This window comes from Myodes glareolus, chromosome 5 (genome assembly GCF_982192425.1).
Source record: "Myodes glareolus chromosome 5, mMyoGla1.1, whole genome shotgun sequence".
NCBI classification, from domain to species: Eukaryota; Metazoa; Chordata; class Mammalia; order Rodentia; family Cricetidae; genus Myodes; species Myodes glareolus.
The window spans coordinates 91,787,450-91,812,061 of NC_142030.1; the positions used below are offsets into that span (position 1 = coordinate 91,787,450).

General features: G+C 50.2%; 1 protein-coding gene and 1 long non-coding RNA gene across 3 annotated transcripts; one reads left to right on the top strand and one right to left on the bottom strand.

Moving 5' to 3' along the window:
• Positions 1–908: 908 nt before the first annotated feature.
• On the bottom strand, positions 909–17,799 carry Nuak2 (NUAK family kinase 2). The gene is made up of 7 exons (XM_048430710.3): positions 17,462–17,799; positions 8,968–9,088; positions 5,990–6,141; positions 5,675–5,740; positions 4,161–4,280; positions 3,526–3,658; positions 909–2,905 (listed from the first exon to the last, which is right to left on the bottom strand). The coding sequence occupies exons 1-7, from the start codon at positions 17,702–17,704 to the stop codon at positions 1,848–1,850; spliced, it is 1,893 nt and encodes a 630-aa protein (XP_048286667.3). The 5' UTR covers positions 17,705–17,799; the 3' UTR covers positions 909–1,847.
• A 22-nt stretch (positions 17,800–17,821) lies between these two features.
• LOC125398138 (uncharacterized) lies at positions 17,822–24,612 on the top strand. Of its 2 annotated transcripts, none has more exons than XR_007231305.3 (4): positions 17,822–18,044; positions 18,934–19,175; positions 21,074–21,160; positions 24,188–24,612. It is a non-coding gene; the product is annotated as an uncharacterized LOC125398138 (long non-coding RNA). The 2 variants fall into 2 exon arrangements; XR_015737932.1 differs by having other exon boundaries at positions 18,934–18,994.

Here is a 24,612-nt window from a genome sequence, read left to right on the forward strand (position 1 = left end):
AGACCAGCCTGCCCTGTTCCCCAACTGTCACCTTTCTCTAGGTATAACGAGGGAGGCGCAGTCTTCATCTGGGAGGACAGGTGGGTTGTCTAGTGGAAAACTGGAGCCAGCCAGAACTGGAAGACTAGGGGGTGAATACCAGAGGAGGTCAGGGGTTGGGGGTGGGGAGAGGGCCGGCTTGGAACCGAAGCCAACCAGCTGCTCGCCTGCACTTTGTCCTCTGTCCTCCCTCTCCACCAGTCCCGAAGTCCAGCAGTGTCTCAATGGAACAGGCCGCTGGGACAGCTCTGCAGGGGGCCGAGGGGCTGTCCAGGGAGGGGGCACATTCCAAGCATTCTTCACGTCCTCCCAGAGTGAGGAGCGGAGCCGGGCAAGGAGCCGTCCAGCGCAGGAGGAAAGGGAATTTCTTCAGAGGGAATAAAAGCCGTGGGAGAGTCTTCAGGCAGCAGGGGGCAGGGCACAGGCGGGGGGGGGGGGGGGGGGGGGGTAGCAAGACTGAAGGGGGCTGGGGAAGGGAATCAGCCTGACAAATCCACCTGACCCATTTTTTTCTTTGAGTCCTGGGAAAGAAGAGAATTCGGGACCCTGGACCGTGGCTATTCTTCCAGAATGCTTAGTAGGGTCAGGCCCAAGTGCCTGCTGTGGGTGGACTAGGTGCTTTGGAGAGGGTTGTTTTTTGTTTTGTTTTGTTTTGTTTTTTTTGTTTGTGTATGTGTGTGTGTCTTATTTTATTCTTTTGCTAGGGATTGAGAGTACACATTAAACAACACTCTGACTACCCAGACACACCTCCAAACTCCTTTGTTCTGTTTGGATCAAAGTCTGTGTCACACCTATGGCAGCCCAAGAGAATAAGAAGGTGCAAAGATGTGAAGCCAGGTCCCCAAAGAGAGATTGTCCAGTCACCATGCTGGTTTAATTGATTGAGGTTTATTTGGCCACAGATGAGGAAGGGTGGACAGCCTAGGGTGTGAAGGGACCAGACAGCCAATCCAGTGCTCGGGACCTAAGTTTGAAAATGCCAGCCCTGCCCCCTCCCACCCCTTAGAGGGACATCACTGCCAAATACTTCTGCACATGAAGTTCAGTGGCCCAGTGGTTTCCCCAGAACACAGCATTCACGTTCCTGAAAGCAGCAAAATCCACTTCAAAAATAAACAAAAAATAAAATAAAATAAAATAAAATTGAGAATCAAAAATAAATAAATAAATCAGCACATTCTAGGTCCTGTTAGCCTGAGAAATGGACACATCCACCCATAGTCTAGATATCAAGCAGCTTCAAGGCAGAAGCTCAAGTCTTTGAGGTCTGAGGTGGGATCCAGAGGCATCTGGACCCCTTGAGATGAAGTCAAACAGCAGCCAGAGTCTTTTCAGGTCTCTGAGATCCACAGCAGCGACAGACTCTGGAAGGCTTGGGTTTGGAAGATGAGAACCAGAGGCTGCTTCCTCTTTAAGTAAAAGAGGAAAGGTTACTCCAGATTACCCCCAGGCATATCAGGGTTGTAACTCTGGTGGTTGGCGGGAACAGGACCTTGTGTGAAGATGCACCACAACACAGGCAGCCAGAGAGGTGGGTAACACTCATGGCATAGCGGAGGTAGGCACTGGCTGAGTGAGTGCACATCAGGTCTCTGAGGCCCCACTACAACATCCCGGCAGCCTGGAATCTGTGAGTTCTTCCCAGTCCCTCCTGCATGGGTACCATTGCCCTCCTCAACTTTCTGGTTCATCAGGCTGAAGACTTGGAGGCCTGGATGAACTTTTCTACTCCCTCCCCCATTTCCTCAGGAGCCATCTGCAAACCCTCTCTGAACCCACCCCAACTGGGGCGCTGCCTCTCCTCTTCAGCTGAGCTTTGAGCAAATGCCTAGGGCTTGTCGGTAGGCTGCTGTCACCTCTTGGCAGTCTGTCAGAGAAAAGCAGCTATCCCCCAGGGGCTCCTGCCACCACCGCCTCAGGCCTTCCGAGGGTGGCTGCTCAAGCCCCCTCAGGTTGTCCACAGACACACAGCCCCGCAGTGGGGTTTCAGGGAGCCGCTCAGGTAAGTCCAACTGGTCAAAGGACTCGGAGGATAGGATGCTGTCCTCACTCACGGCCCCTGAGGGGCGGCTGGCCCGCGCTGCAGGGTGAGGGGAGGCCAATTGGTCCAGGGAGCCAAAGGTGCTAGGAGTGGTGCCTTCCAGGGCTGTGCGTGAGAACTTGCCATTGAGTTTGAGAATGCCCTTTCGGTGGAGGAGGTGCCCTGAAGCTTGTGGAGACTTCTGCTCCACGGGGTCCCCATTCACAAACACATCACCGGTATCTAAGAGTTCCCCAGACTCACTGGGCTCTGGAGAGGAATAGTAACCGGACTCACGCTGCCGAGACTTCTTGAGGATGCCCTTTCTCGGGAGTAGGACCACAGCAGGGACAGGCTGTCCTGGGGTATCGGGCACTGGGCTGAGTTCCTGAGGGTCCTCCTGGACCGCCCCTGAGGAGGTAGAGGCCTTTTTCTTGAGAATGCTTTTTGGTAGCTTGAGGCTGCTCTTGCCAGGGCGAGGGGAGGTGTCCTCAGCTGGGTCGCCCTGCAGGGTCTGAGCCATGTCATTCTCTTTCCGGGACTTCTTAAGAGAATGCTGTCGTTCCAGCCCAGGTCCAGTGCTTCCACCTCCTGGTACATGCTGTTTGAAGAAGCTGCACACCTTGGCCCCGTTCTCCAGGAGGGGACGAGAGGAGCGTCGGAGCCAGTCGGCCATGGAGGCCCGGCCAGAGTCGCCACCAGGGTGCCCACCCTGTTGGGCTTCCTGTTCCCCAACTCTGGTAGGGTAGCCCCAGTTGACCCACCAGTGACTGGCTACATCCTCCAGTGTGGCCCGACGGGTGGGGTTCACCATTAACAGCCACCGGATCAGGCCACAGGCATCTGAAAAACAAAGGCAAGGGCTTCAGTTTGACAGTGTAAGAAGGGCACCCAAGGTCCTCTAGCACAGGCCTGTCTCACTCAAGTGCAGACACTGCTCCTGTTTCTGGGTTAGATCAGTACATTCCTTCCTCAGGCTCCATACAGCTTCAGGCCCACTCACTAGGCCAGACAGACTCAGTCAATTGCCTCTGTCCCACAAGCTCTCTTTATCAGCCCTGGTTTCTACATCGGTACGCTCCTTCTCTGCTGAAATTCAATTCTCTGACAGGGACTGTGCTCATGGATAAAGCAAGGTTCTCATATACATCTTCCTGCTCTCTGTACCATATGTGAAAGCTCAGATTTCTTAGCAGGAGGCAAAAGGCAATAGGAAGCAACACAACTATAGCAAGGGGGGTTAGGCTGGACCTTAGAAAGTCCTTCTAAAGCAAGCTTCTAATGAAGAGAGCTGCCCCCTGCCTCAGAGGTCTCAGGCTGGGAGAGACCAGTAGGGTGCATCCTTATCTTCCCTGAGTCACTGCGGACGGCTACCTTCCTTATCACCATGGTCTGGTCGCTGTCTCAGCAATCAAGGACAGTGACATGTACCCCACGTCCCCCAGCCTGACCACAGTTCTCACCTGACGGCTTGGGGGGTTCACGGTAAGTCCCGCTGCTGATCTGTCTCACCAGTGTTTTATGATCCTGCCCATCAAAGGGCATGGTGCCATGCACCAGAATGTATAGGAGAACTCCCAGAGACCAGCTGTCCACCTGAAAGAGAGGGCAGGGCATGCTCAGCAAAGGCACAGCATGTGCCACAGACTGGAGGGGGGCTGCCGTCCATATCTCCAACACAACGGAAGAGGGGAGGTCATATCTGAAGACTTCCTCTTACTTCCCCTTGTAACCAGAGGTGACGTAGGGGAAGCAGCAGAGGGATCAGGGTGTCGTAAGAAAAGATGCTGGCAGTCACTTCCCCTGGGGGAACAGCCACAAGCATGGGAGCAGTGGCCAGGCCATTGGCATCATTCTGGGTCAAGGTGAGGTGGCTGGACTGAGTGCCAGGAGGTGATGAGAACCAGGGGACAAGAAGGAGACGGGATGCCACGGGGCCTCAGTTCTATGACAGCTCTCTACTTCTGCCTCAAGGCTTGGCAAATCGTCGCCTTGTAGGGGCCTGAGCTTTGTGCTCTGGAAAAGGAGACATACCTAGCAAACTAGGTCAATCTGCATGACCCAGACTCAGGGATACTGGCAGGAGGAGAGCTCTTACCTCTGGGCCCACATAGGGCTTCCCGTTAATGATCTCAGGTGAGGCATAGAGTGGGCTCCCACAGAATGTCTGCAGGAACTTGCCTTTGTGGTACAGGTTGGAGAGGCCAAAATCAGCAATCTACAGGGTTGGGACAAGCACAGGTCATGCCAAAGGTTGGGTTGTTCATGGCTCTTGGCCATCCTCTCTCCAGATCCTGGGGAAAGCCAAGCCCTGACAGAAGGAAAGGCACTCCCAACCCACATCTCATAGCTCAGGTTCTGAAAGACAGTGCCCTAAGGCCTTCAATAGTCAAGTAAGGGCCCTGACCCAGTGACCATGTGAAGTCTGAGCTGCCCTTCTGAGCAAAGGTCTCATCTCTGCTCATACCTGAACAGGAACTCAGGGTGGACATGCATGGCCAAGGGGGAGAGGCGAGGAGAGGACAAAGGTCAGGGCTGTCCACACACAGGAGATGGAATCTTCTCAAATGGTCCCTGAGATGTTTGATTTTAGGGGTCTGAGAGTTTCTAAGATCATCCTTGACCTATCTCAGCTAGAGGTGGAGGCCAAGACCCTGGAGCTACCTGACCCTTCACCCCATCAAAGGATCATGTGTGCAGGGTGGGGAAGCCTATTTGTAAAACCCTGGCTCCCTTGTTTATAGCTTTATTGGCGTCTTATCAAGCCGTTGCCAGGTGAGCCTATAATGACGTTGATGATTGGTACCAACAGATTCTGTGCGCTTGTCTAGTCTGTGTGTGTTTACTGGCTCTGGCCTCCCTCTCCTGTCAGCATCAGAAAAACCCTGCCTGCTACGGGAACTGGCTGGATAAGGGTTACAGACTTCGTACCAGGATATCTCAGGACACGCAGGTCAGCAGTCATGGAGTGACCTTTGTCCTGTGTCGAGTAGATTCCGAGCAGGGTCAGATTATGTCACTCTCCCAGTTCTTGGCTGGGCTAACCTGTCACCAAAATCAGCTCTTGCCATCTTTCCCTTCCAGTCTTGAGATTCTGGGTTATCTCCCTGACCTGAACCTCTGACTGACAAACCGAGCTGCTTCAGCATGAGCGTCCAGTGGTTGTGGGAAACTGAAAGTGATGCTGACGAGGAAGAAGCTACAGGGCTTCTTGTCTGTAGCAGACTAAATTGTGTACAGGTTCATGTACGACCACACCAGCAAAGGGAACGGAGCTCAGTCAGTACCTGTTGGTCCCAAAGTTATGAGTAAAAACTGACCCTAGACTAGACCCTTGCTACTCTTGTGACATCAAAAAGACACCGGCCTGAAAGGCAGAGGCCTTGTTTTGAGTCCTGCCTAACTAACCTTCGCCAGTCAGTAGTGGAGGGATCTTCCTCTTGGGGGCTCAGTGCCCCGTCCATAAAGGAAGTGTTGGGATGAATGATGACTGAGGTCCAGGGTTGGCTTAACTTCAGGGACCCCTGAGCACTTAGAGCCACTTGACTGGAGACAGAACAGAAAACCTAGGATGGGACATGGAAGCTTCTAGAAACCAGGAGTGATGCTCACCTTAATATTTCCATTGGCATCTAGAAGGATGTTCTCCAGCTTGAGATCACGGTGAACAATCCCATTCTAAAAGAGAAAGGGAACCCAGTCAGGGAATGTTACCAGGATAGGGAAGGGAGACAAGGAACCTAGTCTGAAAATTGGAATTAATAGAGTTGAGCACAGGCAGGCTGGTATTCAGAAATTTGCTGACATAGTCCAAGGAATCATAGGCCCTCCCGTGTGCTAGCATCCCTTGGTCTCAGAGTCCAGAAGCCTTAGAGCCCCAGAGGCACCCTCTTCCCCCAAACACAACTGAGATCGGTGGGCACTTACCTGGTGGCAGTAGTGCAGGGCAGAGACGATCTGCCGGAAGAAATGCCTGGCGTCCCGCTCACTCAGCCGTGGCCGCTCACTGATGTAATCATACAGATCACCCCGGCTGGCGTACTCCATGACAATCACGATCTTGCTGCTGTTCTCAAACACTGGAGAGGGCAAATGACAATGTCAGGCCTCCCAGAGAACACTATCCCACCGTGGACCATAGTCTCTTCCATAGCCTCGAACCAGATAGGACCTCCCTCTGGAATGTCTACTCCAGGGGCTGCATCTCCTAGGACCAGCAAATCAGCTTTTGAGGACTCTGCAAACTCCCAGGAGAGAGAAGCCAGCACGGCTAGGGATAAAAAGCAGGGCTCTTTGATCCAGACCCTATACTCCTTCATCTTATGGCCTTGGTCAAATCCCTACTAGACCCCTACTAGTGAGCATGCAGAGTTACTGGGTGAATCTTACAAACGGTCACACCACTGTGCCTTAGTTTCCTCCCTTGAGAGCAGATGATAAATACCAGCAACCTCACAGGTCTGCGGTGGGAAACAGGTAAGAAATCAGTGACAGCTCCTGCTGGCACAGGCTCTGACACGAGAAAGTGCTCAGAAAGTGGGACCTATTGCAGTATTCAGCATCCTCACGTAAAGTCTAACAACAGACCTGTCTTGTGACAGGGAGGGTTGAGACAGTCCTCACTCCTGCCACCTCTGACTTCCCATTTGGAGTACCCAGGCTAGAGTCAGGGTTCATATGGCCTCAGACACAGAGGCAGTCAATAAATACGGGGTAATTAATTGGCTGTCTGGCTTTTGGCGGTCAGCCCACCCCAGTTAGCCCATCTCCGTGTGGAGGAAGGGCTGTCTCACCACTCCAGGCTGTGACCTGGCTCCGGTCCTCTAGAAAGCAGAAAGGAACTGGCTTGTGGAACTGGCCCTTCAGCTGGTATGTCAGAACACACTGGCCTATGACACTGCATCTGTGTTAAACGGATCCTATGAGTCTGGCTTGCTTGGCCAGCCCCAGAGCTGTTGCTGTCTAGCCTCTGAGAAGCAGCTAAGGGATGAGTCCCCAGTCCCAGATGTCAGCTACAAAGCCAGAAGAAGGCTTATAATGACATTTTCCAAGTGAACATGATGACCCAGGCTCTTAGGGGCTCTTGACCGAGATTCCACACATGTGAATCTCAGTTTATAAACAATCTTTATGCTAGGAAACAAAGACAAAAAGCCAACACGGTGCATTTTGGGGGTACATTTAGATTAGAAGTTAAGCCTCAGCATTTCCTTAGCCCCAAGTACCTAAAGTCCAAAATGAAGATGAATCTAGAGGAACCCTTCAGACACCCATAAACAGTAATGTCCTGTGTCTGCACTATTAACACACGTACACACACAGATACACAGACACATACACACAGGTACACAGACATACAGACACACACGCACGCACAGATACACAGACACACAGATACACAGACATACATACACACACAGATACAGACACATACACACAGACACACACAGATACACAGATATACAGATACACACAGATACACAGACACACACACACAGAAACACAGATATACAGACACACACACAGATACAAACACACACACACTGATACACAGATATAGACACACACAGATACACAGACACACACACACAGATACACACACACACACACACAGATACACACACACATGCACACACATACCCTGAGCATCACCTCAGTTCTCAGACTCAAATAGAAACTGGGTATGGAGAGATGGAGAGAATTTATATTCGCCCAGATTCATGCATGTGAGGGCACGCAGGCACACACTGCCAATCACCAAGCGTGCCTTCTCAGCCACTTGTCTGGGTTCCTCATGGGACAAGCTCAAGCCACAGGGTCATAACAATAGCTTTGCCCTTTATCTTCCCATGAACCCGAGAGTGGAGACATCTCTGTGCTTCCCACCAGGAGTCCTCAGACAGAGAAACGCTCTAGACAAATCCGCAGGCTCTCTTCCTCCCCTGCCTCCTCCCGCTGTCCCTGTGATCCCCTTTAGCTGACATTACGTTGAAGCAGACAGGTGTACGTGGGAGGGTGTTCTCCCTTTTACCCTCGTCACCCTCTCCTCCTGCTCACTTTGTTGTCTGGGCCACAGGGAGAAAGGCAGCCAGAGTGATCAAGTCAGAACTGATGTCAGAGGGGAGGAGGCCAAGAGAGACAAGAAGAGGCAGAGTAAGCCCATGGCAGGAGTGATTCAGGGGCACAGGATGACTTTAGGAAGCCTGGCTAACAGATGAACGATGAACAGCACCTACATACCCGAGACAGGGGCAGACTCTGGCATTTCAGCTTCCCCTGGGTTGCTGAGGATCTTATGGGGTTGGGAGGCGGTGCTAGTACAGAAAAACCTCAATAATGAGGATGAAAGGCTTGTAGTCTGCGATGAGGATGCAGCTCAATTTACAGCATTTACCTAGCAAGTACGGGATTGTAGATAGGACCCCAGTCATGTGACAAATACAAACAGACCTACAGCTTTTCCACTTGCAGAGCACTCAATGATACTAGCCAGCTGGGTTTTTGCAACCACCCTGTGATGTAAATGGGACTATACCATTTTGGAAAAGAGGAACGAAGGCCCAGTTCTTACTGGGTGCTCTGTGTCATCTGACAGGGTTCTGAATCAGCTTCTGCAACGCTAAGCCTTTATCATTCTTACTTCTTCTTTTTTAAAAGAACTTTATTTGTTCAAGTTATGTATTTATTTAAAGGCAGGGTTTTGTTATGCAGCTTAGACAGGATTCAAACTTATATTCCTTCTGTCTCGGGTCTCCGGGGCTGCTGGGCTCATGTTTATTTCTTTGTGTTGGCCGTTTTGACTTTTACACACACATACACACACACACACACACACACACACGCACACACACACACGTGCGTGCACAGATTTATGGCTTCCAGTTCCAAATGTCCCACTGCCATACCTTCATGGATGGCAATGATGTGCGGATGGTTGAGCGATGACATGATCTCAATCTCCCTCCTTATGTGCAACAGATCCTGCTCATCTTTGATTTTGTCTTTCCGGATCGACTTGATGGCCACCTGGGAAAAGAAGATGCCTGAGAATAAGGAGAAAGGTACAGGCGTCCCTGAGGATGCTCCATGAGCCCTGACCCTGGTACTCGGCCTGCAGCTGCAGCACAAACCACAGAATGTACCAAGGGAAGCCACCACCTTTACCAGGGCAGGTGACTCTGGAGATGGCTCTGTCTAGAAAAAGCTCCTCATGTGGGCCCACTGCAGTCCACCCAAAGGAAGCAGCACTGACCAATGGCCTCATTGTCAAACTCTACCAATGAATAAGAAACATAACAACCTATACCCGTGAGGTTTGATACTTCAGAATTCACAAGTCGAATCTGCACAGTGCACCCCAAAGACAAGGACCTGGGGTGATTTACTCAGTACTGGGAGCTTGATACCAGACAGAGGACCTAGACACATCAGAAAGTGAATGGCGACTTACTGCATTAGTAAATAAATTGGTCCTCACAACTCTGGGAATTAGATTATTTTTATAAACAGGTGAAGAACTTGGAAACTCTGGGAATTAGATTATTTTTATAAACAGGTGAAGAACTTGGAAACCCAAGAGGCTAAATGCTTTCCTTAAAGTCATAGCCTCGGCCTAGCACAACTGGCAACCTGGTTCTGAGTTTAGTCCTTTTTCTGTCCCACACTCCAACTTGCTATAAACAACCAAGCGCTAGCCAAAAATTTTAACAACCCAAATGCCAATCAACAGACGAATGGATAGACAAAATTTGATATTAATCAGTCAGAAAAAGGAATGAAATTCCGATACCTCCTATAAGATGGCTGAACCATGAAAACATACTCAGGGAAATGTTAGTCGCACAGAGTGACAAATATTGTGTGGGCCACTTTTATGAGGTCCTACAACAAACAACTGTACAGACAGAAAATAGATCAAAAGTTACCAGGAGTATAGGGCTAAAGAGTGGCATGGGGGGTTATTATTTAATGTGCACAGAGCTCCTATTTGGGATGATAAAGATTTTAGGGAGCTGGAGCAACGTCTCAGTAGCTAAGAGCACTGGCTGCTCTTCCAAAGGATGTGCATTTGCTTCCCAGCACTCATATGCAGCTCACAACTGTCTGTAATTCTAGTCCCAAGGGACCAGATGCCCTCTGCAGATGCACAAACACACATCCAGAGTAGACACCCATACACATTCCATCCAGAGCAGACACCCATACACATTACATTAAAAAAAATTAAAGAAAGCTATTTTATATTATGATGTTTAACAATATTGTGGATATATTCAATATGCTAGTGAGTTACACACATAAAAATAGTTAAAATGGAAAATTTTATACAGATCACCAAAAAAGCACACACACACAAACACACAAAGGAACTACCCTCCACAGATCAGTCTTTGAAGTCCAGGTAAGGAATGTCCCTTCCTTCCCAACAAGTAAACAACTCGATAGATGGTCATCTGGGATTTGGTGTCTTACTCTGGAAAGGTGGGACACAATGATTAACCCCTCCAGCTGGTGTGTGGTGGCTTCAGGAAGGGTGGGTACAGAGGAAACGAAGGCGCTGCAGCTCAACACCTAAGAGCCTCGGTCTCCCTGGCCCTTGGCACTCAGTAGTGGCTCTAGGGCAAGGCACAGTCAGAGTGACTAATGGGAAACCACGGGGCTGGGACCCTGTGTGCCTGATTCTCAGGCTCTGTCCTGGTGGCTTTGGGCGAGCCCCAACCCTCTCAGAGTTTCAGTTGCCTTTCTGTGAAATGCACGGGCTGAACTAAGTAGTCTGAGGGGCTTCGCTGCGCTGAGTCTGTGAAGAGAGTTGGATAAAGGCCAGGGGCCCTCAGAGTCTGGGTGAGTGTTGGGTGTCCCAGACCAGTCAGTTCCTGGCAAGTTCTGGCCAAGGACACCAACAGAATGGTGAACACAAGACTTCCTCTTCACACACGAAATGAGAAATATGAAGGCCCAGACTGAGGTAAACAGCTCCTCATTCAATTTCCCAGGAGGGCTGGCCTCCCCTCTGGATTCAAAAGGAGACAGAAAGGAAACCCCAGCTCAAGGGGTGGGGCCTCTAATCCACCCTTTCACAGGCTCTGGAGGTAGACAATGGCTTCTGCTCTCAGGACACCAGGCTCTTTCGGCTTGTGCTCCCCATCTGACAAGAATGTGGAATAGCCCTAATCCTGTCAGAGGAGTTGCTCACAATGCCCACATACTGGTCACCCCGGCAACGGGCCACGGATGGCGTGCCCTCCACCCCATCCTGCCCTAAAGCTGCACGGCTGAAAGGGGGCAGGCCCCATTCTCAGCCCTCCCCAGAGCAGGGCAGGGAAGACAATGGCAGATGGTCACCATGGAGCCTCATCCCCGAGAGGCCCAATGCAGGGGATGCTGCAGCTGTGGGGATCAGGCTGCTGCAACATTCTGCTCTAACCCCACTCAGTTCTCCCTACAGAGCCAGGCAGAACACCCCCAGGGCTCAGACCTGGGTGCAGGACAGGGGAGCAGGGCACAGGCCTCGAATATTCCTTCAACTAGGAGACAGGTCTCCCGCATTCACCACAAAGCGATACTCCCACACACCTCTTTCCTCACCCTGAAGGGGAGCTTGCAGGGCTTGCTCGCTCCTCTGTAAGTCTTTGTTCATAAAACCAGACAATGAGTAAAGCGGCTGTGAAATCTTTAGAGACAAAGATCTGTAAAAAATATATTAGTAGGTAGGAAAAACAGTCATATGGAGTAAACACACACATCGCTATCGGGACAGCTGCACATGCCGGAGAGCTTAAAATGCATCCCGGCAAAGACCGGGCAGGGGTTAGATGCAGAGTAGTGTGGATGCAAGTGTATGAAATACTGAGATGATACCACAGGGTTAGGGATAGAGCTCTAAAGGAAGAAATGAGCTTCCAAAACTGAAGGTTAGAAGAATTCCATCTTGGGTACTTTGCACGGCCAGTGGGCACACAAGTAAAACCTCAAGACACATTTATTCTAGTCTTAGAAGCCCTGAAATTCAAATTTTCTCCCCGATCTTATTCTTGCTGAACCCCTGGTTATTCACAGTGGATCCTAAGAGATCCTGTCTAGTCTTCCCAGGAAAGAAATAAGACAAGCTATCAGGCCTTCATCAATTCCCAAAAGGGGCACAGACAAGGACTGACTTAGCATGGCCTTGGTGGAGCTGGGCCACTATTCCCAAACTCTTCCAACCTTAATATGTCATAGATACAGCACCACTCTAGGCTAGAAAGGGCCCTGAGTGCAAAAAGCCTTTAACATCTATACACTAGAGAACATTCATTACTCATATCTATCGGTCAAGTCTCTGGGGGATCTTTGCCTAAAAATACCAGCGACCAGATAGGGTTCCCATTTTCCTCTCTCCCAGGTCTGGGTGGAGTCCACCTCAGTTACAAGAACTAATTTCTAGGGACCTTTATTCTCATCTACAAGGTAATTGGCAATTGTGCCTTAGGACAAAAGGGGGTACCAACTTGACAGGCACCCCAACCCTATTTGAGAGAGGGCTGTTGAGAGGGAGGATGGCCACATGCCAGGGTCTGTCTTTGTACTGACACTATTTTCTTAATTTAATTTTTTTAATTAATAAGTTTATTAATTTTCTGTGTGTGTGTGTGTGTCTTATTTGTATGTATATGTATGTGCACCATGTGTGTGCCTAGTGCTCAGGGAGGTCAGAAGAAGATGTCAGATCCCCTGGAACTGGAGTTATGGATGATTGTGAATCACAGTGTAGGGGTTTGGAATCCAAACTGGGTCCTCTGGAAGAGCAGCAAGTGTACTGATCCATCACTTCAGCTCCCTGACCCAATTCTTAACGCTGTCCTTTTATTCTGCAGATTACCCACATCTAATCAATTTACTATATGGTCACCACACTCTGAGGCAGAAAAAGCATGAACCAGCCCAGTGATGCTTCTGTGTATGAACAGAACCACATCGCCAGCTGAGCAGGGCTGGTGACCCCAGGCACCCAGACTCACACCTGTCTGTCTCAAGCCATGCAACTCAAGGCACATAAAACTAGAAGAATCTGGCTAACTGGGTTGTCTAGTTTGTTTGTTTAGATTTATTTATTTCTATCTTATGCAAATGGGTGTTTTGCCTGTTTGCCACGTATGTGTACCACATGCATACAATGTCCGTGGAGGACAGAAGAGGGTACCGATTCTTCTAAAATTGGAGCTACAGATGGTTCTGAGCAACCACATGTGTACTAGAAACCAAACTCAGGTCCTCTGCAAGTGCAGCAAGTGGCTCAAGGTGCTGAGCCATCGCTCTACTCCTGGGATGTCTCGTTTCAACGTCCTCACTTGTGGAAGATCTTGGGGAGTGGCTTTAAAGAGTGACTTTCTTTACTTGGAAGAGCACAGAAAACCAGCCCAGGAGCAAACCGTATCAAGTCTGGAAGGATAGGTGAGGTTTTTGGCTAAGACAGTGGGCTATATGAAAGGGCAAGAACATCCCAGGCAGATCAGGGTGGAGCTCTGAGCTCCCTTCCATGCTCCAGCATTCTGTGTAGCGCTCCTTCAGAAACGGGTCACTGCAGTGTCAGGAAGGTGCCATACAAGGACTGTGGCAGGGCCACCATGCTTGACCATGTTAACTGCCAGAGTATAATTCCTGCTGAATTCATCCCAGTGAATTTTCCTGTCCCTGAAGCTCTGCAAGCTGGTAAAGGCAGGAAAGCGAATTCCCCAACCTGATTTTCAAACAGTGAAAACTTCCAAAAGAAAAACCGACTTCTCCAGAGTTTCTCCAAGCACAGGACAGGAATACACAGGAGGAGACGTTAGGATCTCAGAAGACAAAAGTTCCGTGGAAGTGTCCAACCCTGCCTCCCATCCCTGGAGAAGGGACTGCCCATATCTTGCCATAGGTCACATTGTGCGTGCCATTCTTTCTCACTTAAAACATGCCCAGTCTTTGCCAACACCCTGAGGAAGTAGTGCTGAGGCCCCTTTGGTAAATACCTCCTCTCTCCCGGAGCTCAGATTAGGAATGATCTATATTCAGAAGGGGATCAAAAAAATTGAGAGGAAAAAAGAAGAGGGGTGGGTGGCAGAGATGCTGGTTCCGGGTGCTGAGATGGTATAAGCTGGGCATCTCTGGTCATAGCCAACATTCTTGACTCCTCTCTAGTCCTTTATGGAGAAGCTGCTGTCTGGAAAGGAGGCAAAAAGCTGGACGATGACCCACTTAGATAGTGTGGGAGTGGTTAGGTTAGGTAGCTCCAGCTGAGCAGTTGGGATGCGCCACTCTACCAAGAACTAGGCAAGAATCAGGAAGAGTCTCTGTGGGTAACTTGAGCCATCTCCCCAGTCCTATACAATGCCACCTCCTCCTAGCCTCTTTCTAGCCCACTCTGCCAGGTTCCTGAGCAAGGAGCTTCCCTGCCCAGCCCTTTTGTGTGGTTTGGCTGGAGCCCAAGGACAAGAGTCGCCTGCAGCCTCCCTCCCTGTTGCTGAGCAGGCAGGTGCAGGAGGAGCTGGGACAGCAGCATCTTGCCCAACAAGCCTTTGGCTGCTGGCCAGCAGGAGTCCTCCTCTGAAGTTGGCTGAATGAGAGATGAGGGCTTTGAACAAAGCAGAGGCCATCGTGGTTCAACTCAAGAAGACTGAGCACAGTCTATGCTCCTCATTGTGGCAGAAGAAGCCCAGAATAGGAGCCCCTAGGTCAACGCATCCCTACTGGAGCAGTAAATTCCGTGTGTGTTAGATACTCTGCTAAGATTTACAGATAATTACCTTAGTCTTAAACCCAGGCACAGGAATTATTATAATCCTCGTTTCCCAGATAAGGATACCGAGGAACAAAGGTCTTTTCATCTGGTAAGCAATGGGAAGCACAATTTGACACTTTGTAGGAATATAGTCTCAAGCACAGTCCCTTAACACAGTATTGAGAAGAGAGGTTCCCAGCGACTTCTCCTACTCTAAACATTGCCTGGAGGGCTGGGAAGGCAGCTGGAGCTAGCCAATGGGATGACAAAGCTCTGAGGCAAGCCCAGGCTCATTGCAAAGCTAACTTCTAGACCACGACTCAGCACTTGGTCATCCGAGACCTAGGTGGACAAGTCTGGCGCTTATGTTGCAGATCTGCCATTACCCGGTCAGAAGACAAATCACTTCCCTTTTCCGGGCCTTGGTTCCCTCATCTGACAATGAAGGAAGGAGAGTCTCTCCTTTTCCCAACGTTTAGAAGTCTACAAAGCCATTGAAAATGTAAAAGGAGCAGAAGCATTGAGACTGCATAGAACTACCCACTTGGGCTCCGTTCCTGCTCCTCATGGCTCCCCTTAGAAGTGAGACTTCCACACAGATCAGACCAAAGGCTTTGGTGGGCCCCTAGCAGGTGTTTTTCTCTTTAGGGAGAGGGGTTGGTTAGGGGAGCTGGGAGACTCCGCAGCAGGACATGTCATTTGGGTACCAGGAATGTGCCTGAGATCCAGGACAAATATTTGTTTTTCCTCTGATGCCACCCTGGAGCAGTCATTAGTGCCCCACCCCACCCCCCACCCCTGTCCTTCCCTGCAGATAGTCCCACGGGACCCTCCTGACCATCTCTGCAAGTGGAGAGTGGGAAGGGAGCTGGGAATGTGGTGAGGAGTACCCAAGAGGGATGCCACCCAGCAGGCTTCCCTGTGAACTGGGCTCTCACCACTAATCTCAGTTCATCCAGGGAAGACATAAGCAGCCCCATGTTCTTCTCCCCCACGGACACATCTGAAGCATCAAGTCTCTCTCTAGGGAGAACAGTCAAGGTGTAGGGTTGGGTGGGTGGGGGTGAGGGCAATGCTTCAGGATTGAGAAATCGTTAGCAGAGCAGAAAGTTGCCTTCTAAGAAAGTGGGGGGACTCTGAGCAAACTCAACAGCTGTCCTGGGTGGTCTGGTTGGGGAGGTCCAGAGCAGACTTCATATTTGCTGATCTTACACACAGCAAGGCACATGAACCTGGGACTTCCCTCTGAACTCTCTGTTTTGATATAAAAGCCACCAAGGCCTAAATGTGATGTCTCTCTCTCTTCTCTTTTCTCTCTCTGTATAAGACAGTGACCTCGGTCAAGAGCTGATGGGATCTCTGAACTTTGATCTCAGTTTCTCAGCCAGTCTAGTTCCTCCACCCAGTTTTCTCACAAGAGACACAGACACAAGCCAAAAGCAGCTATCTTCAAGCTAAGCCCCTGACAAAGCTGGGGCCCAGCCGTCTCAAGCCTGGAGCCTCTGGAGCCCTGGCACTTTATAGAAAGAGAAAGAAAGAAAAGCCAGGAAGTACACGATTGCCCAATAGCTGTAACCTGGCAGCGGACAACTGGGGACTGTGCCAGGCCTTAGCAGGAAAAACATACTTGCTCCCATTGATGGGGCCATAATCCACTCCTTTCTCCAACATCCACTCTCCTTCACCAATGAAATGACTTCTTGAATTTCAAACCAGCTACTGGCTGCAAAAGCAAACAATCAGGGGAGGGGACCACTGCCATAGTCAATAGAGCAAGCTATGGTCACACATACACACCCCCCTCACAAACAGCACTCACTGGATCTGGCAAAATATCACCTCTAAGCCACCTGCTCCGAGGCTTGCTGCAATGTGAATTATAGACCTTTATAATACACCCTGCGTGGTGGGGAATGAGAGACTGAGCATTTCAAACAAGTACCCAGCTAATGCCAGGCGGGCTGAACTGGAATGGAAGAGCCACTGCTGTGTAACTTTGGGTAAATTTGCTATCCTTTCGGGGCTGGGGAGCTTTCCAGATAGAAGCATCCATTATCAATGCAGGCCCTATGATCCCAATGCAGGACCCACGTGCATTCACAGTGCTTCTTATTCATTCACTCTCCCGAGCAGCTTGTGAGACTGGCTGTGTTCCCTGTTTTGCAGAAGGGGAAACAGAATATGGATGAAGGAACTTGCTCAGTTACAGATGACTATGGCAATTACACACGCATGAAATCAAAAGGACAAGTTCCCCCAAAGGCCTCACACCCAAAGACATGGTGAGATACAGTGGACCTGGCACCAGAGCCTAGTTTTACATTTCCCAGAATCAAAGGCCATCATAACGAAACTGGAAAGGACCCAAGTGTCAGGCGAGAGTTAACGATTTCCACGCCTCATCCATCTACTGAGATCTAGAGCTTTCAACTTCCTCCTTCCATTCTACTCCGTAGAAGTTTGTTCCAGGGAAAATTCAAGTTAAGCCCCATCTTCTCAAACGACAGGCTCTGGTGCTGCTAAGGTTCTCAGGTCCACGAGCACTGTCGCTGAAAACCACGGACAGACACACCTAAAATGCGCGCGCCTGGCAACTCAGCGAAGGGCACCGCAAGGGACGCGCTGTGAGTTCCCGGGAATCGGGCGCTGCGAGGGACACTCACCAGGCGTCCCGAGCTCTCTCGTGCCTTCTTCACCTTCCCATAGGTGCCCTTGCCCAGTGTCTCCAAGAACTCGTAGCGGTGCCGCAGGTTGTGTTTGTGATGGTGCCGCTTCACAGCCTGCTTCTTCATCAGGGGTCTGGGCGACTTGATGAGCCCGTCCGCCAGCGGCCGGGCGCGCTCGGGAGCCAGGGCGAAGACCGAGGGCGCCTGGCCCGCGCCCCGGGGTAAGGCCACCGACTCCATTGTGCGGGACGGCGAGGCGGAGGGGGTCGGGCTGCTGTAGCAGCGCGTGGAGAGCCGCGGGTCCAGAGGTCACTGTCGTATCCCAGCGCGCTAGAAAGCCTCACAGCCCGAATTGCTATAAAACGTTTGGAGGGGGAAGGCCCTAGCCACTCCCCCGAGTCCCATTGGCCCGCTTGCCGGCGACTCGTGACCAAGGCCTCTCGCATTGGCTCTATTGGATCCTGCCCCGCCTCCTCCCCTTAGCTAGGCGCGGAAAGGTGTGAATGGAGCCCCGCCCACCGGGACCCAAGGACCAGGAATGCGAGAAAGGACGCCGAGCCCGAGCCGAATTACTTCTGAAGTAGGTCCTTATGTTTGAAGGCTCTCTGAACTGCTTTTGCCTCTAAATGGCGCCAACCTGTTCTATTGTGTTGTGTTCTTGGTTGGCAAGGGACAGTCTGAGGGCACTAGAAGGCCCTGAAGTATTTCTCCACACGCAGTAAATTGCTCCTCTCGAGCCAAAAATCTGTAAAACCGTTTGATAACTTCTTCAGGTACATAAAGGAGAAAGGGAATGAGGAGATAGACTGGGATGAAGGTTGATTCCTGCTAAGCACGGGGGAGAGCTGCCTTGCCTCCAGGGACTCTGCTTGTGTTCTATCAACCTTAAATGGATTCTGGAATCCAGCAGGCCTGGAAAGTTCTTACCTCTTCTGCAAAAAGGGGACTTAGAGGGTTGAGTGTATTCTCTCAAGAAGTGGTCGTCTTTATGGATTTTCATTCATTCATTAAAAAAAAAAAAAAAAAAAAAAAAACATCATACAGACTCCAGGAACTTACTACCCTGTGTCCCTAAGTCTACAAGGAGCTTCCTGGTCCCAGAATTTCTTCCGGTGACTTTTAGCTAGAAGAACAGGTGGTTGGGCATGAGGTCTGGCTCCACTTGAGAGGCCTGGAAGACTAGGTCCATAACCCCCTTCCTGTTGTAGAAAGTGAGTATACCTCTGTCAAACGCCACACAGCTGGCAAGAAAGCCACAGGACTGGGATTCAGACCCTGGACTATACAGGGACAAGAACACAGGACAAGAGGACTGCCTTGGCCTCCCTTCTCTGCAGGACCTCATTCCCGACTGTGACGTCAGGGTCTGCAGAGGACCACATCCTCAGTGACCAGGGTTTTGTTGTTGTTTTTTATAATCTAGTGTCTGTCCATTTTCCTACTTCTGCTCACCTTTTGATTCTTTCCAGGGGAACTATCACCATGCTGCATGGAGCCCTCTCCAGCCAGTGAAGATCCCCCAGGAACCAGGTTCTCTTTTTCACGTCTGGGTCCTCCACGAACTGTGTAGTTGCTTTCGCGTCCTTTCTTCTGCCGGCCTGCCTTCCCATTCTGAGTGATCCGTGAAAATAGAAAGGCTCAGGAGATAGTCCATCTGACCTGCGATCTATACCCATAACCTGTGTCAGGTCCCGGAGGTCCATCCAGACAGGTCAGGTCCCGGAGGCCCATCCAGACAGGTTAGGAATCTGAAGAGCAAGTGTCAGTGACAGAACAGTAGACTGTAGCTCCCAGGGCTGGGACACCTGGGTTCTAATCCCAACTAACATGAGAGCTGTAGCGAGCCCTTAGCCCAGATGAAAGGAAACTAGTTTGGAGGTGCTTCCTAAAAACAGGGCTTTCAAAGCAGAGACTGGAGGACTCATGGCTATTAGCTTGCTGGATCAGCATTTCCTCATAAATAAATGTATTTATGAAAGAAATTTAAAGAAATTTCCAGAGAAGCCCTTTAAGACTAAGGGGCTGGAGAGATGGTTCAGAGGTTAAGAGGTTAAGAGCACTTGCTTCTCTTTCGGAGTTTCTGAGTTCAATTCCCAGCAACTACAAGGTGGCTCACAACCATCTATAATGAGATCTGGTGCCCTCTTCTGGTGTACAAGGATACATGAATGCAGAACACTGTGTACATAATATACTAAAAATCTTTTTTTTTTTAAAAAAAAAAAAAAAGATTGGACTGTAGGAAAGCCGGTGAGGCATTAAAAAAAAAAGAACTTAATCTAAATCATGCCTTTAATCCCAGCACTCATGAGGCAGAGGCAGGAGGATATCTGTGAGTTCAAGGGCAGCCTGGTCTACAGAGCAAGTTCTAGGACAGCCAGGGCTACACAGAGAAACCCTGTTTTGAAAAACAAACAAACAAAAACCACATAGATATGGATCGCTATTTCTAAACATCCCCAACAGTAGTTAGCGGATCGCAGATCACCGCGGTGCCCATGGATTCACACAGACCAGATGAATGTACAATGTAGGCAAACAAGCAGACCTGGCCATTAGAACTGGGGCTGGAGAGGTGGCCCAGCCATTAAGAGCACTTGTTTCTCTTCCAGAGGACCAGGGTTTGGTTCACAGCACCCACACACTGGCCTCAGTCAGCTCTAACTCCAGTTCCAGGGCATCTGGTGGGCTCTTCAGGCTTCTAAGGACACCGGGCACACATGTGCTGCACAGACACACACACAGGCAGAATACCCACACACAGGAAATAAATGAACAACAATAACAACAAAGCTGAATAGAACAACCAAGTGATGGAATTCGACTTTCATTCTGTATAAGGAGGCTTGGAAGGTGACTCGGTGACTCAAACCTTGGGCTTAGATATTTGGATAGGACGTGCTGGGAAGCCCAGGCTGTACGGAGTCACTCTTAGTCCTATCGGCTTCCTGTTCCAGCCCTGGGAGGAGGCTCTTCTCACCCTCACACCAACTACTTAAAGGGTCTCGAAGAAAACAAACCTTCTGTGTACTCACTGGGAATAAGCGTCCATTCCTGCCCTCCTGCATGCCGTAGTCTGAACGTGCCGCATGTTGGGATGCGGGAGCACCTCTGAGGGAGTATTATGGCATGCGTCAGGTGCGGGCAGGAACACAGAGGAGGGCAGCAAGGCTCTGCTGTGGGGGAATGACAAGGGGTGGGTAAGGCAGGTGTCAGACACATCTCGGGGGATGACTAATAATTAGTTCCTTACTCTCAGGAAGTTCTCTGCTTAACAAGAGAAATAAGTGAAGCACACAGTTTATCCTGTAATCTACGGTAGGAAGTGGGAGCCCCTCAAGGTGGTTTGAAGTGCAGGAACAGGGCAGAAAAGTTGGGTCTTACCTGGCTCAGGAGTTCAAGGGGGGCCTCAGAGGAAGCCACTTGGGTCTTGAGGGGTGGGTGAGACTTAGATTAGTGTCAGGCATGAAGTGGGGATGTATGGGAAAAGGAGCAGAGGAAGTCAATGGACTTGACCTCTGTGTGGTGACAGACATAAGGATCCCAGAGGGTCTACTCTCAGGGACTGTCTCGGTACCGATGTTCCTCTTCTCCCTTTTTTTTTCTCAGGGAGGAGAGCAGATGCGGGGCTCAACACACCACCCCCTCCAGTCAGAGAGACTTCGGTCATTAAGCTGCCTTTTCCTTAGAGTTCAGGTGAGTTAGAGGTCTCAGTCACCTTCTAACCCCACCCTGCGGTGGACAATAGGACCTAAAAATTGATGGAATTGTGTGAACAGGAACTGGCCTGTTAGAACTGGTTCCCCAGAACTAGGCGGTGTGAACCCACTGAGCCTGGATAAACACTAGTCGAGGAAATTGAGATGTCTGGCTCAACGCTGCCCTCTCCTGGCAGAACTGAGAAGTGACGGACTTGTGAGCTCACTGAAACTGTGCCTATCCTTAGTTACGATGCTGTCTATTTACCATTTGTTGAGCCGGCCCGAGTTCTAAACATCCTAGATATAGTGTCACCAGCTAGGAAGTAGCATAGCAGGAGGCAAATAAACCTGTCCAGCCTGACATCGTGGCTGTGCCCCATTACATTGCCTTGTGGGACCCAAATGGGTTCTGGAAATACAAGATGGATCTAGTGAGTTACCAACAATCTAAAATTGTAGCAAGTCTTACAAGGAATGTGACAGCTTTAGCTGGCCTGTCCTGGTGAATTTTATCCCCACTGTGTAAGCTAAGAAGTAGAAAAACGAAGGACCTGTCTCTACAGGGTCACAAAGATATCACCAGAAATGGCAGCGTTTGCCCTTCTGATTTGATTGGGTGAGGAGTCTGGTGTGCCTAGTCTTCTGATGCTCTGTGTTCATGTATCAAACATGTCACATGTCTCTCTCATGAACTTGCATGGGGACCAAATGGTTTCCTACCTGTCTGTTTGAACTTTTACTGGGCTGCAGTCTTCCCAACTCCCCTCCCGCCAATCCTGGCGACGATCCAAGTGTGTGGCAGGGATGCGGTACAACAAGGACTTAACAGACACTTGAGCTCTGTGCACCCGACCCAGGCAGGAGGACAGTGAAGATAAGCTGGGAGCTAATGAGGATTGTTGGAACTGCCTAAGGCTCTAGAGCTATGCTGGGGGACAGGGGAGGAGGCCCCAGGGAGGAAAGGAAGGGCCTGTTAACTACTCTATATGTTAATTTTTAAACTCCTAAACACGGTGCTGTGGGTGGTGGGAGTTTGAGGGGTGAGCATCTAGTTAGTTTTAAATTCTAGGGGTTCCAGTCAGTGGTTTGCGAAGGATGTCTCACCTCACTGTTAACGGTAGAGCACGAAGATCTTCCTCCTTTTCTGCCCCTTGTCCCACCTCCTCTTCCTAATCTCTGAGGTTCTGTTATTCCCTTCTGGGGGATAAAAACCTGGGGTGGGGGCTGGAGAGATGGCTCAGCAGTTACGAGCACAGGCTGCTCTTCCAGACCATCCTGAGTTCAATTCCCGGGGTGGCTCACAACTATCTGTAATGAACTCTGGTGCCCTCTTCTGGCCTGCAGGCAGACATACAGGCAGGACACTGTTTACGTAATAATAATCTTTAAAAAAACAAAACAAAACAAAACAAAAAAAACCAACCTGGGGTGTCTGTGATTAGGCAGTTGTTAAAAGTTAGGATTCCTTCAGTGGGCCCTTGAGAGGCCAAGTACTTTCCACTGGCTCTGTGTGGTGTCACTGTCGTAAGTCACCCAAGGCTGATGATGGGCTAAGATGAGTATAAGTCAGTAAAAATATACCCATCTTTCCTGTCGTCAACACTCCATGCCCACAGCCTTGATGCCCCTTCCCCGTGCCCTGGGTTAGATGCTGGGTATGTGGGCAGTTGATGTGATTGTGGCAAGGAACACAGCAACCTGAGTTGGGAGTCAGGGACAGGGATTTCTGTCTGCTGGCCACATGACCTGGACCAGTGACTTAGTTTCCCTGTCTACTTGGCCTAAGGAAACCCTGAACTTGAAGATGGTTTTGTATAGAGTTCTAGGCTCCCCAGCAGGTAGGGCTTATGGCAAGGGACACTGTGGCTCAGGGCTTGGTAGCTTCAGTTCATATAAATGTCCCCCTCCCCCAAATGAGAGAATTTTTCTTTCTGCTGGTCCTTCCTCCATTCAGGGGAGACCCAGAGTGACGAGGAAATACAGAGAAAGGATATGTGCCCAGATTTCGGGGGTGGGCAAGCTGTCCAGTGCCACCGTTCTGCCTTGTGTTTGGCTTCTGCTGCCAATTCAAGCCCTTGGCCTCCCAAGCTGACCCTGGAATGCTAAGGTCAAGCAAAGCACATTCTTTAGCCAGGTCAGCAGCTCCTGGCCCTGGGTAAAGGAAGGTGGGAGCCAGCATTCCTCACGGCCTGGGTAACACCAGTTCAGTCTGGTATTGGGGGTTGCCCTCGCAAGGTGGATTAACAAGCCACTGTCACCAAAACTCTTAAAAAGCTGACCTAGCACTGCTCTTGGAGCCCACAGCGAGGAGCTGAAGGAGCCCATTCACAAGCAGGGGGCAGGGGGTTGAAGTTCTGCTCAGTTTCTGACCTGGTTCTGTGTCCACAGAAGCTGGGGAAGAACTTAAGAGAGAAAGCGGGCAGCTAACGATTCCTATCACAGTCTTGCTTTCTCTGGCTCTTTCGATTTTGGGCTTTCCTTTGACTGGGCTCCCACCAGACAGGGTCTCTGGGACTCCCTGGGTCACATGGGTTAGTGACACCATCATAGCCTGAGGAGACCTCAAAAATGTGGGGAGAGGACTAAGGAGATAGTGACTCACATTTGCCACACACTGGAGTGGGATTCAGGGTGGAGGGGACTGGTGTATAGTGAGGGGCTTAGTCTGCTACTCTAAGGCGCTAGGAGTTCAGGTTCCAGGTAGAGCAGGAACTCTGTGAAAGGGAAGCTCCCAGACAGTCCCCTTCTACAAGTAAGGTGTGGAGCAGGGGGACCTGCGAAAGTGCTTTATCTGTCATTGTGTTTTCTTTTTTTTTTAAATATTTATTTATTTATTATGTATACAATATTCTGTCTGTGTGTATGCCTGCAGGCCAGAAGAGGGCACCAGACCCCATTACAGATGGTTGTGAGCCACCATGTGGTTGCTGGGAATTGAAGTCAGGACCTTTGGAAGAGCAGGCAATGCTCTTAACCTCTGAGCCATCTCTCCAGCCCCCTATCATTGTGTTTTCTTATACAGGTTTGCTTTTGAGACGGAATTGCTAAGCATAGGACCAATGCCTACTTCTTGTTGAGTAACGGCTAGGTGCGGTGATTCTGAGTCCTTACCATGTCCAGATGAGAGGGCGGCGTGGAACACTTGGAAACAGTGACCCCGGGACCTTGGCACAGCCATATATTCTAAGGCTAACCAGAGGAAAGCTCCAGAAGCCCAGCTGAAACCCTGACAAACTGCAAGACCGCTAACTGCCAGTCTGGGGTCCAAGCTGGCTGTCTCCTGTGGTGTATGCAAATGAGAAGGCAAATTTTAACTCCCCACAGCCCTCAGTCCATCAACTCTGAGGTGTCTCATCATGGACCAAATGTCCAAACACTTCTCTGTCCCCATCCGTCCTTCCAAAGACCCTGTGAGTCATCTATAAACTATTTCCTGCTTGGAGGGTG